Here is a 14673-nt window from a genome sequence, read left to right as displayed (position 1 = left end):
CTTCCCAGCAGTGTATTTAAGGAGCTGGAAAATTTACTCTCTTTGTAAACAAATTCATAATTCATCACTAACAATGAACTTTAATACAAATGTTTTTCACCCATTAGATAAAAGGTAATTTCAGAAGAAAAGGAGCATGCAGGAAGAAGTGCTATTACTTGCTTTAGGTAAGTTATAATCAAATCATAAAACCTAAATTTGATATAAACCATTTAGTTGGTAGAATTGTTATTTTTATTTTTTAAAACATGGTTGTAAAATTATCATTTCAGCATTATTTCACCATTGAAATGCACTTTATTATTTCTTAAATCTAACCAATAAGGGCTTTCTGCTCTTCTTTCATGTAAATAATGTAATACAAGATTTATTTTATTTTATTTTTAATTGTAATTATTCAATTTGCCTTTTTGGCGAAAATAATCTCCAGTCATTTTTAACTATGCAGATTCATTCTTTAATCCAAACTATATCAAATTACAAATAAAACCACAAAGTTCTCTTTAAAATGTTACAGCAATTTACACAGCACATGGTCTATAAATACAGTATTTATTGAAGTAAAAATCTTAAATGGTGTATGGAATTCTGCTGTCACTGAAATGATGTAAATACAATTATGCTATGATGTTATAGGAAGGCAGCTTACAGTAGACACTTTTGCCCAGATATACAGGTAGAATTAAATTAGGTAGACATATGCAGAGAAGTGTTCTGTGGGAACATGCCTGGCTGGTATGGAAGTTTGAACAAGATTGCTGTGTAATTCTCTTGTTATTCTTTTGAAGGAATATCAAAAGCTTTTGCTTCACAGTGAATTCCTAAATTCATTGTAAGCAGCAACATATAGGCATGTTTCTTTCTAGAAAAATCCAGTTACTCATTCATTTTAAGACAGTATATTTACATAGGAATATATGAAAAAAAATCTATTTTCCTTTCATTTCAGCTTGTGTTCTTAACAGTGTCAAGTTAACCATGAGCTTTGATGCTTGCAGGCTAGAAACAGTAGGGTTTCAGAACCTTAGGATTTAGATAATCTCTTGTAGTGTTTAGTTGAAATGTGGAATAAATTTTTACTCATTGAAGTTCCTTTCCTTTTGTTTTGTATTCATCTAGTTTGAGAAAAATAGTTGTATCCACTTTACTTAACATGTATCTTTAAAGTGTTTTTTGAGTTCTGGAGAGTCATGCAGAGATGGTTAACAAGTTACTTTCATTACCCATCTACTTACCCTAGATCAGATTATTTAGGTTACAGTCTCTTGATTTGGTTCCATTTCACCTTCTCCTGTGAGATTGTTTTAATCTGAAAAGTTTGCAGTCTGATTATTTTTGTTAATTCTATGTTATCTAGTAGCCTAAAACAGTGGGATGAGCAAAAAAATAGGCCTGGAGACACCATGTACCACCTCAGCAAGATTCTCCAAAGTTTTTAGTCATAATTTATACAGAATCATACAATAGTTGAACTTGGAAAGAACAGCTAAAGCAGTTTGCCCAGGGCTTTATCCAGCCAAGTTTTGAACACTTGTAAGAATGGAGACTCTACAGTGTCTCCTGGGCAACTTTTTCAGGTATTTTTCCACCCTCACAGTTAAAAAGCTTTTTATTATGTTTCAGTTTGTGCCCTTTTCCTCTTGACCTTCCAATGGGCACCACTGAGAAGTCTGGCCGTCTGTTTTTTACACCCTCCTTTAGAAAAGCATTGATAAGATCCCCCTGAGCCTTGTTGTCTCTGCTGAACAGCCCCAGCTCTCAGTCTCTCCTCAAACCAAGTTCAGCCCATGAGGGAGGTAATCCTAAGTGAAGGGAAGAACAAGCTGAAGAAGCACTGAGTGAAAGGTGAAAGTCCACCTTTACATGACCTGCATGAGAAAAGACAAAATTGTACATACTCAACTGAGAGAATTCTGGGCCACTCTGTTCTGGTAGGAGGTCGCCATTCTGAAGTGAATAGACCTTGGTAGAATTGCATCTATAATACTGCTTTTCAGAAAACCAACCTCCCTAAACAAGATTTCAGACCATACATTGGCCTGGATTAAACTCAAATTAATGTGATGAATAAAAAAGGAAAATAAAAGTAGACAGGAGACACAACTGAAGTGTACTGGAGTAAATGTAAGGCTCAGAATTCCTATCTTCTTATTTTTCAAATTTTCTCAGTCTTTGCATTATTTTTCATAAAATTCCTTTCTTTCACTTTCACTTGTTTTCCTTTTAATAAATGTACTTGAGTTCAATGTAAATAGCTGAGTAACTCAACTCATAAATGAGGTTGAACTTCATTAAAACGATGCAATCTCTGCCTCTAGCAGTCAAATAGAGCAGATCCAGACTGCATCTACAGGATATGTGAAAAAGTGTGTATTTTCAACAAATAAAACCTCACTTAAGTGCCTCACAGATGAGACAGAGGAGTTTGTTCTCTAAAGTCTAACAAAACAAAACAATATAAAAGGGGAAAAAAAGTACAAGCCTAAATAGGAACAGTTTGCTAATTCCTGTTTCTCTGTTCCATTAATTATATTGCTACGCCAGTTAACTCGCTTGAATAAATTCTGAGGGCAGTGACTGAGGGAATTGCCATCTCTATTATTTTAATGAGAATGAAGGATCTAATTCCACACACACACGAGCTTGATATTGCATCAGCTATCCCTGAAATAATATGATGAGCTAATCATCAAGGATAAGTATTATCCTTCGCAACAGCCATTGTAATAAAATATGATTTTAAATAAACCAAAAGGTAGAAATAATAAAGCTACCAACAGCTGAAGTTAACTTATTACATGATTTTTAGTCCCAATGTTAGTATCCTTAGCACAACATGACTGACTGTGATTTCCTTTAGCACATTAAAAACAATTTATAAAGGATGAAAAGCATCATACTTGCATTGATTTAACATTTAAGTGATCATTTTTCCAGTGAAAGAAAATACTCAAGAAAACTTACTAGCCATTGTATTTATGGAGAAATTATTTTATCTGCTTTAGTACTAACCGCCTTTTCAAAAGCTGGACCTGTATAATCAGAGTGGACAATAGAATTCCAGAGTTGTATTCTGAATAGTGGAAGATGAGATAAAAATTTTAAAATCACAGGGTTTAAATCTGTAAGGTAACATTTACCTACTTAATGATGTAGTCAGCATTCAGGCATGAAATATAAACCATGCAAAAGAACTGAAAGGTTCATAAGCATAAAGAAAAAACCTGTGATTTGTGTAATATTCCCTTCAGAGGACGCATGATTTAGCAAGGATTTGCCAAATTATGTCACAGAAGGAAAATCTTGCCAGCCTTGCCAATTTCAATTTAACATTCAAAACTCTATCTTAGGTATAATATATATATATATATATATATATATTTGCTACATAGGTACATACAAGTATAGACTGATTGATTGATCGATCTTTGTGTTCTATTTCTTTGCATGTTCCATACCAGGTAAAATCATCAGGTTCTCTCCAGAGAATAAGCATTCTTTAATTTGTTTTTGGTTTACACAGTTAGAAATTAGTACTGTTGGTAAAGTTATAAATGGACCCAGACAACCTCAGCTTTGAAAAGGGAATATGACCAGGAACAACATTTTAAAATTAGATCCGTTAAAACAGATTTCCTTCTGGAGTCTTCACAAAAAAAGAGCACTAAAGGATATACAGTACCTCAAAAACTTTTCTCCAGGCTTTAAAGACTTTTTATGGTCTTTCATGATTTTGCATGATTTACTTAACATCCTGCCTTTCACCTCTGACAATCTGCATCTATTTAATAGCCAGAAGATATTAAATCTGCCTCAATGATTCAGAAGATAACATTTCACAATATCATTAAATATTATCTGCATCTTTTTGGATTCATCACTGAGAAAGCACATACTACACCAGTACAAGCTATTTTGGGGTATATAATATAAAAACAATAGACCGATTAACAGATTTCCTGTCTGATAAAGATATTGGTGGAACAGACCAAAGATTTGATTTTAGCTACATATTCTGCAAACAGAGCCAAAGGTTGAGGAAAAATAAAAACAGTGGCCATAAATGGAAAAATAGCAATAGGGTAACTTTGGAGACTTGCTTCCCTTTTAACCTTAATTACACTATTGGCATCTGGATAAATAAATGATAAGAACACAACGAAATCGGAGAACTTTGGATGGTGTTTTACAATGGTTTCTTTGTGTCCTTCCATAATATGTACATTTGATACACTTTTTTTCTTCATAACACAAACCCTTGCTTCATTCTTATCTCTCAGACATCCCTGTCATACCCAGAGTATACTAGTAATCAAGTTCAGTTATGTGATCGCAAAAAACACAATCAGAATTAAACCTTTATCATATTTTTCTGTACAAAAGTTATGAACACCTCTTAGGTATTACTAGGAAATACAGAAGAACTAACAGTGTTTTGATGCACAAATGTTCATATGCATAAGATTTAATAGGAGTAATGGACCATTTATGGGAACTGTACTCTACTACAGTTTTTTACTCTACTACAGCCAACAGTAATTTATTAATGTAATATAACTTTTTTGAGACAAAGTACACTTTATATGTCTATAAACTAAATGTGAGGGATTGCAGTCTGAGAACTTTGAGGTAAAATACTCAAAAACCTAGGCTTCACCAGACCTCAGCCCTAACTTCATTTTCCAATATAGAAATGCAAAACCTCAAATAAAGGTGGCAATAAGTTCTTAAAGGACAGGTTTCTGAATTATATCCCACTATTTTTAAGGCAGGATCACGCATGAAATAAGTCATTAGAGAGCAGAGAACATATGAGAAAGTTTCTCACCTCGACAGTTGGGTAAAGGGCTACTCCACTGTCCATTGCTTCGGCACTGCGCTCGATAAGCACCCTGAAGTAAGTACCCAGTGTTGCAAGTAAAATTTACAACATCATTTAAGTTGAACTCACTGCCGTTAGTCATTCCATGAGCTGGATTCCCAGGATGTCCACAGGTGATCGCTGTTAAAAGAAAAATAGGCAGGCTAGCCTCTAGCTGAAAGGTACTGTTCCATGGAATCACTTGCAGATTGGATTTTTTTTTTCCTTCTGAATTTGTCTTTTATATTTACAAAATAAAATTCAGAAAAATTAGGATATATTTATTCAGAATTCTTAACTGCCAGATTAAAAAAAAATCAAAAAACTTTAGAATCTAATTTTACCTCATGTTGAAAATTGTAATATAAATAATTTTTATATATATGCATCTTGACACACATCTGATATGTATTAGACCTTAAAAAAAAATGTAGAGTTCACTATGTTTCCTAGTAATGTAAACAACAGAAAATATTCTTTTCCCTACAAGCACCAAAATGTAGTAACATCAAATTGAATTTTATGTACTACTTCAGAGCATTCTAGAATTCTGAAGCATTCCTGTTCCAAAGTTGTTGAGCTGCTTTGCTGAAGCAGTGATCCTTTTGATCAGATTTTCTTATAGCAACAGAAAAATCATTGTTGGGAGTAAATTTCCCATTATGTGTTTTACATGTGTTGACTATGCTTAAGTGACACTTATAAAATGCAATTCTTATGGTCAAGCTCTAGCTTTCTACATGACAAGGCATTAAAATAATACAGCAGAAGATAGAAAAGCACGGATACTGACAATATAAAATCAGAATGCATACACAGACACACACACAACTTTTAAATATTGTGCTTGTGGTGTTTGTCATACCCAAAACAAATATATCATAATCCAATAACTCTTCTCATAGCAGTAATGATAACATCAATGTAGAAGAAATAACCTCCCCCTACCCTCAGCTTTGCCCCTTTATTTGGAAGGTATTTTATTCACTGCATGGTAAAATTAATCCACTAAAAGTAATAATGCTAGCTGGTGGAATTTCTCCTTTGATGAATATAAATCACTTGAAGATATAAATAGGAATTTGAAAGGACAATTACACTTGACAGATATTTCCTGTAGCTGTATACAGGTAGAAATTTTCATTTTACCACTAAGAAAGAAAAAACTGAACATTTTAAAGTGCAATGACTAATCAATAATATATTTTCTCAGAAATGAAACAAAGATACTGACATGGATTGAACAGAAAAGCTGATCATCTCAGTGACTATCTCTATGTAGGCAAAAGTGCTTCTGTCTGAATTTCAGATACCTTGAAAAATTACAAAATTGAAATAATTGATATAAATATCCATTAAAAATAACGAAGGTTGTATAAAAATGAGGAGCCTTATTAAAACTGGAAAAGAATAATAAAATCAACTACACAACAAAGTAGTAATATAAAAATGAGAAATCAGTCTTGACTGTTCAAATGGCTGACGGTTCAGAAAATGTCAGAAAATCTTCCATGCAAGTGAGGAGGGGAGTAGGAAAGACTCAACAATTCCCACAATTAATAATGGGATTTTTAAAAGCAGGTGAATTAAGAGCAGAAAAAAATCCTGCTACAGGTTATAAAAGAGTTCACATTTTTTCTAACAGACGTGGTATAATCCAATACCATGCCTGGGCTTACACTGGTAAATATTAGGAGGCCAACTTGGAAGAACAGGCAGTCACCATCAAAACTGCACAGATGAACAGTACTGCAGCTTTACCCACCAAACAATGAAAACAGAGGATAGGCTTTTGGTATTTCTGCTGAAAGAATCAGGAGAGGCTCAATAAGCCCACATTTGACATAGAAATTATGCTCGGAGAAAGACATAGATGAAGTTACACAGTTGTAGCCTGCTGTTCAACCCACTTCAATGCCTATGTCATCCTATTTCTGAAACAAGAGAAATCAGAAATTACTGGATATAGATATTCAGTTGTGCTGAATGACACTTGTAACTGAACATCAGAATGACCCTTGTAATTGAAAATAGGTCCAATAAATATTGCACCTCATTCAAACACCTCTGAACATCCAATCTACCGTTAACGTCAAATTATGTTTAAAATAGTAGTAAGATTTCAATGAAAAATTAATGATACTTACGGACACAAACAGGAGTTTGTCCAGACCACTTGTGATCCTGTAGACAAATTCTGACAGATGTACCAACAAGTCGAAAGCCAGGATTACACTGGTAGACTACAGTATCACGATAACTGAAACCATCTCCACTAATATGACCATTTACAATTGGGTCTGGAGAGCCACAGTGACCAGCTACAATAAAAGAACAACCTATCAAAACTGTATATTCTTACAAACCTTGTTAACATTTACATGAATGCTGACAGAAAAAGAAAATTGCACCCTTTCTTTCAATAAACAATACGTTAGAGTCAAATACTGCACTTTACAGAACAAGTTCTGAGGTGTAAAAACTACAGGTGATATTTCTTCTATATTTTTAGGGTGAAGTGATATTGAAATAGTTTTATTTTTCATACATATAGTTTCTGCAGATCCTGTTGCAGAAATGACAAATTTGTCAGAAGAATGGGAAATGTAAATTGCAAATATCTGAAATTACAAGTAACTCAGTTTAATTACTAGAAAACTGACAATTTTATCATGTTTTTTTTTTTTTTCTTTCCCTTAGTAAAGTTGCCTTTTTCCTCAGAGAACCGTGAATTAAAAGGTCTTTAACTCTCAAATTCATACTATTATTTCATCATAGGGTTTTGATTTCTCTTATACATGATTTGCCTTGGACTTTGTAAGTACGTCTCCACTAAAGTTAAACGTGGTTGGGACCATTCTCTGGCAAAGGCCAGCCAGCACAGAACAGTCTACATCCATAAAATGAAAATCTCTTGCCCTCCAAACCAGCACAGCTTCTAGCAAGCTGCCTACCAGGATCAGTACTGGTTTAAGTCAACTTGAACTTTTCTTGGAAATTGTCTTGGAAGGATCTTAGGCAAAAACATGTCCAGGCATTGTTCCAATGATTTAACAGCAGAAATGATCAATTTTCATGCTTGTTTTCTCATTTTAGTGTTGTTATTGTATTAGAACAAACATGGCCCTTGTTATTATATATATCCATCAAATAACTGATTTCTCACTACCAGGACTTCAGTAATATGTAGGCAGATCCTAAGATTGTAATCAAATTAAAATTAAGCAGAACTACATTTTTTAAAAGTAAAGAAAACAAATAATTTCTGTGGGATCACAGTCAGTCTATTGCCTTCAAGAGAAGAAACCCTGAGTTGTTTCAGATATGTATATATGTCCCACTTAGCTATATTAGCTGCTTTACAATGACTTTTAGGCCCCTATTTACGTTTCTATTTATTAGAATTTTTCCCCAGTCTAATTTAAAACGTGCAATACAGAAAGCAGCTTTCTACACAGACTTCTTGAGGGAAAAAGAAATAAGATTCTACAACTAAGTATATCTTATTATTTTCACATTCTAATATTCACCTCCAGTTTCTACAATTAAGTTCCTGTTTACTTATTAGTGGCTACTAGTAATGAATTGTAAAAAGTGGTTTTATTGTGTTTACTCTTTCCAGATAATCACCTTTATGTTCTCTTCAGCTGATTCTTAGCTAAACTGATATATTTAATGCCTTTTCTGTGCTTATAAATTCATATTCAAGCCAAATTTACAATAAAATCTTCTTTATATTGCTTTCTAATCTGGTCAATAAACTGAAATATCCACCTTTTCCAGATAGATGAAGGCATAGAAAGGAAAGAATATCTGCCAGCACTGTTTCCTCCTTAGATATAACAGGTGCTGTTAAACGATACAGAACACATTACTCCAGGGTAATAGCGCTCTTGGCACTAAGGAACCCAAGCAATGATTTTATTCTCTCTCAAGTCTTCATTCTGTTTGAAAACAGAGCTGCTGAGCAGGGACCTGTCTCTTTACTGATTAAAGAGGAGAAAAAAAGTTATTTTCTAGGGTTTTGGTTTTTTTTGGTGACACTGATTAATTACAACTGGCAAGAATTTCATTTGAAACTGCTAAGTCATCATTTTGAGATGCAAGGACAAGGACTTGAGACTCATGACCACAGCTAGAATGGGGGTGGGTGGATGATGTTCTGTATCAGGCTGTATCCGCCAACAGCAGGCTTCTTCGTAACTGAGCTTCTTTAGGATTGAATCTCCTTTCTAATAAAGCCCCTTTAATAATGGTAGACAGTATAATTAATTTACATTCAATGGCTCTTCTAAAACATTAGAAGGGCCATTGAATGCATGCCACTTTATTATTTTTTTCACACACGTAAGATTATTACAAGAATCTTAATTGCAGGATGGCTGATGTCTTTAATTGTGATAGTCTCTAAATTTGTGGAAGAAAGTATGAATGTAAGTTTTTCACACCCAACTTATATAGCTACTCTTCACCTGACAGCGAGTATGGCATCTTACAGAGAGTAACAAGGACATTGAAAACACATTTTTCTCCTTGAAATGGCTCATGGAATAACTTAATTTATTGTTCTCAGCCCAAATTAGTAATATGATCCCCCTTACCATTCTCTCTTCTCCAGCCTCACTCAGCCTCTTCTGTTTATCACATATTCCACCCCCTAGCTCCTCAAGGGCCCTTCCCCCAGACTTGCTTCAGTTTCCAATATCTCTCTTTTATGGTGGAAGACACAAAAACTACACAGAGTTTTCCACATAAGTGCTGAAGAGGAAATAACTGTGACCCACTGACTACATGGCTGCTCATACAGTCCAGTCTGTGATCTCCTTTACTGCAAAACCACACTTTTCACCCTTGTTCAGCCTCTCCCTAGGTCACCTGGGTTCCTTCCTTAAAGCTTCTTTCTAACCAGTCAGTTCCAAGGCACTCCTCACAAATGGCATTATTCTAGGAAAAGTGTAGGGTTCTGTACTTGTCTTTGTTGAACTTTAAGAGCTTCCTGTTGGCCCGTTCCTCCATATTCTCAAGGTTCCTCTGCCTAGCAGTACTGCAATCCATCACACCGACTGCTCTCCCATCGTTTGGTGCCATCCTCAAACTTGCTGAGGCTGCACCCCAACCTGTTATCCAAGTCATTGACAGAGGTTGGATAATATTGCCCTCAGTATGCATCCTCAGTATCTACTGGCTACTAGTCACGACTGGAATCATGAAACACTGCCCTTTGTTTGTTTGTTCAATTAGTTTCCCACCCAGTTTGCAGTCTCCCCATCCAGCCCCTGTCTTCTCAGTTTGGCTACAAGGATACTATGGGAGACAGTTTCAAATGTTTTGCTATATCACAAAGTGAAAGAAATCTACTGCTGAAATCTACACCTGATGAGAAAGCCATCAGAAAAGGCTGTAAGATTATTAAGGTTCATTTTTGATCGTTCTATCCTGTCTGTTTCCAATTATCTTCTTACTTTCCCTATGCTTGGAAATGGACTTATTTCCTAGTACTCACTCCCTATTTTTTTCCAGGGACTGAGGTGAAATAGAATAGAATACATTTTAGGTTTTAATTTTTTTCTAGACCTAAATAGTAAAGAATTGAAAAGCAGTTGCTACACTGAAGCCAAACACAGACAACCTCAGGGAATTTCTAGCAGAAACATTGCTGAGATGTGCCAAGTGGCATAATGCAAAACACAAAATATTTTGCACTTTCTCTTAAACAGGGATTTAACAAGTTGGTGAACTTATTATGTGCATCATTTTATTTATAGATCATTCCAGCTAGTGGATTTAGTGATTTTTCTGGGAATTTTGACTCATTTACATTAAATATTCCAACAACTCAAGAACTGAAAGAGCACTGTAATAATACAAAATGCATGTAATTTTCCCATCAAGTAAAACTAGATTAAAAGAAAATTAAGGAGGCTATAAGTCAATTTTATAATTTTATATGCTCTGAAAAATTAAGGAAATTTTTCTCATCTTTCAAGGTTGGTTCAGTAGTTTTATTCTAAAACATCTGGAAAGCAAGATACAAATAATTCTACTGTATTTTAATGAGAATTTGATATATAAGACAATATCACAATAACATACTGCTGTTTACCTATGAGTTATGAATTATGGTATCAGATATTTTTACATGAGTGTGGTCAGTAGCACCATTTTTTCACACTGAAAAATGTAGAGGATTATATATATATTACAGAATTACATCAGATATGGAATTCTTACTTGTGTTGGAAAAAATATGCTAAAAAATTAATGAAAACGGAATAGAGTAGATTATATTTAAGTTTAGATTTTAAAATATGTCCTTGACTTATTTATGTATAGTTTTGCACCTGAAAGTCATAAAAAGTCAGGAAAAAAAAACCTGTTGAGGAAAACACTTCAGTCCATGATTAAATGCCACCAATACTAAAGATGGAGTTAAGCAAATTCTTAAATGCTTCCAGTTTGACCTATGCCCTACACGTATGTAGGCACACAAAGCACACACACAAGCACATATGTTTTGTGTCTTATAGGTGCAATTGTTCTTGGAAGGAAAAAGGAGGAAGAGATAGAAGTATCAGCAGTGTAAGTGAATGAAAATGAAAAAAAAAAAATTCCTACAAATTTTTATTTATCCTTGTATAACTAAGACAAAATACATGTATTACTAACTAACTGAATATTTAGGTCTTATTTTAGCCTTGGACTCATTAACCACAGTCAGTGGCTTTAGCTTTCTTTTGAGACAAATAAGGATTTGACAAACCCTTTCCTGACTTAGGGAAATTAGTGTACTCAGCTGGCCTGAATTATAAATTGATTTTGCACAGACCAGTGGGTAACATAAAAAGATACCTATTTTCATCTATAGCTGTCCTGAATTACAGTCATGCAGGTACAGTGTAGGTAAAAAGCATCTCTGACTCATTATCATTCCTTTGAAATGGAAAGATTCATTCAGAGCTCCCTGGGTGTTTGCCTCCTGATGTTCGACGGCTTCAGGTAAGTCCTAAAGGCACTCTGAAATAAATTTGGTGTATGCTGTCCTTGAAATGTAAGAATACACAACTGGCAGCATTCACATCATCTAGCTTTAAAATTTAAGAATTTACCTGTCCTTAATTGCTCTCTGGAGGAGCCTGCATACTTCCATTGACCTTGTTGGGAATTTAGGATCTTAGATTGTACTCTAAATTGCATCTAAATTAGGTGTCTAAAGTACATGGTGTGAATATCCCTTATGTAAGAGAACACAGAGAGGCACAAAGAGGTTCAGTAGCAGAAATACAACCTTTTGCAACATGCACGTAACTCATATTTAGACCTTCATACTCAGAGCTGTGCAGTATTTTTGGCACTAGAGCTTGTCTGATTTTGAAATAGCAAAGACTAAATAGTGATTAACAACCTTCCAGCTCTAAACATGCTCTTTTTGGTCTAGTGAGGTAGATCCATACATTTAACAGTTCTAAGCATAGGGCTGCATTCAACAATGCAATCGCTCAAATAGAAACCAAAGTCCATCAAGTTTTTTTAGAAAAAGGATTGGGAAGTATCATAAAACAAGCATTGCTCTTACTGCAACAATAGTTCCTGCAAGAGGTTCTCTGTTTATAACAAGTGGGAATTAATCTGCAGAAATAATTTACAATGCAGATAGGTGGAAAAAAAATTTAGTTATGACCAAGGGGATAAGGTAATAGCAATGGATACTTGTTTCAATGTGGATTTGTAAAAAAATGAAACAGACAAAATCCAACAGCAAATCACTTCTGGAGAAGAAAAGGATGAATTCATATAAGTGAAATTCAAGCTGTATATAGAAACAGTCTTTCCCAACTACAAGACCTAGTAAACTTATTAGCTGTTTCCAAAAGAGTTAAAAGCATTCACTGTGTGTAGTTTTTAAAATGACTTCGAAAATAAACTCATTCACTATGTAAGTCTTGTACTGATCAGTTCTTCTCCATCTCTACACTATTTGAATTTAAATTTATGGCTACTGTAGAATATTAATCTTCTAGGGTGTTCAGTGGTAAAATATATTTCTCAGTAGTCAGAACAGAAGAAAAAAAAAACTTTTCCAACCTTCCATGTGCAAGAGTTATTTATAATACAAACAGAATCCATTGAGATTTGTATATTATTTAGCCTGTATATGTTGGCAGCTAAATTATCCTGTGTGTAGAGGATTTCAAGAAAAGCAGTGCATAAGTACTGAATACTATTATTATTGGTCAGATAATGAAGTGGTGTTTCATATTAGTTAAAATGAATGAATGCTAACACATATCTTTATGCTTGAAATCATTAAAGGCAGGTGTCAGGCAGTACACTGGCAATGAATGGTATGACACACTGCAAAACCTAAGGTGTAATAGCTCTTTTTTTACAATATAGGTTGCATGTTTGCAACAGAAGACAGAGCTGAAGAAAATACTCCTACACATGCAAATTTGGGGCTGTTGAATCTACACAGTTCCAGCATCTTTTAAATGTCAGTCAGCCTCAGTCCAAGGATAATCCCACACCAGTAGGAAGCTGACATGTCTTCACGTACAAAACTCTTACACAGCTCCACTGTGGAACTGATGAACTTATGTATGTGAAAAAGTAATGCTGAAGCATAACGTTCCCCTAACCAGAACCTCAGTGGAATCTGTTTTCCAAGGTAAAAAAGTTTTATTTTACTCCTTTACTGCTCTAAATATAAACTTCATTTATGCCATTATTTCCTACATCAAAATGACATCATTCTTAATACAGTGTATTTTAAACTGAAAAATATAGTGTATGCAATTGAAAATAAATCAAGCCAGAGAAGTGTTTTTCCTTTTCAAAAAATTTGCCAGAAACAACTACTTCTTGCTGAGAACTCACTAATAACAAATGGCCATTTAGAAGCTAGATTAGCCCTGTTAGACAATGGTTGCTACTTTGGACCATCCTGTGTCTTAAAAGATGATACACTGTAAAACTGTATTTAAAAAAATATACTACAAATGTTACCATTGCAAAATGAAGGAATCAATCAGGAATACATATTCAAAGGTTATAAAATCTTAATTCAGATCTGAATTACATGATCTCATGCCAATATTTATTTTTCTGACAACATTCTGTGTTCATTTTCCTTGCTGCTGCAGCCTAGTATCTGAATTGAAAGAAGAAAAGGCAATCAAAATGGCAAGTAGGACACAAAGACTGAGATTTTATCCCTGTCTCTGAATAAAGACTCCCACATTTCTCTATTTCACATATATCCCATAAAATTGTCTGCTCTATACTGATGATGAATAGAATTAATACGCAGCTGGTAACTACACATTCTTTTTCATCAAGGTTAGATTACTAAGCTTTTGTCTGTTAAAGCATTACTGTCTTGTAGCTTGCAACTTGTTTCAAAATGTTTTCTCTAAAAGTTTTTTTTCAGGCATTAAAGATCTCCAGAAATTCAGGATGTTGTCACTAGCACTGTTTTAAAAATCATGTTTATCTAATCAAACTTGCTATTCTTTTTTCTTAATAACTTCATAAGATTAAATTTATGACAACTGAAAACAGCTTTTTGAAGATATGATTGAGTTGGTATGTGGTCCCATCACACCTGGTTACTGTGATGCAGATGTTCTTCTTTTCTTTTAATAGAATATTCTACCAAGGGAATGTTGCTGTGTTTTCAAATGCAGCTCTGATTTTCTGTTTCGCTCAGGGGAACTGTAGCCCTTTCTTTCAGTTTTGCACTCCATGACAGCACGAGCTCAAAGCCCAGAAACTGCAAATACCCTTTATGATGGTGCTATGAAGCAACTGTTTAG

General features: G+C 34.3%; 1 protein-coding gene across 1 annotated transcript in view; it reads right to left on the bottom strand.

Moving 5' to 3' along the window:
* CSMD1 (CUB and Sushi multiple domains 1) overlaps nt 1-14673 on the bottom strand; it is a 1210323-nt gene that overhangs the window by 56174 nt on the left and 1139476 nt on the right. Inside the window, exons 53-54 of the mRNA XM_056344568.1 lie at nt 7009-7182; nt 4829-5002 (exon numbers count right to left, since the gene is read on the bottom strand). Of these exons, the coding sequence (XP_056200543.1) occupies nt 4829-5002; nt 7009-7182 (348 nt within the window). The remainder of the gene's footprint in view (nt 1-4828; nt 5003-7008; nt 7183-14673) is intronic.

Source organism: Falco biarmicus, chromosome 6 (assembly GCF_023638135.1).
Source record: "Falco biarmicus isolate bFalBia1 chromosome 6, bFalBia1.pri, whole genome shotgun sequence".
NCBI classification, from domain to species: Eukaryota; Metazoa; Chordata; class Aves; order Falconiformes; family Falconidae; genus Falco; species Falco biarmicus.
The sequence above is the reverse complement of the archived record's forward strand: the minus strand, read 5'-3'. Positions and strand labels throughout refer to the sequence as shown.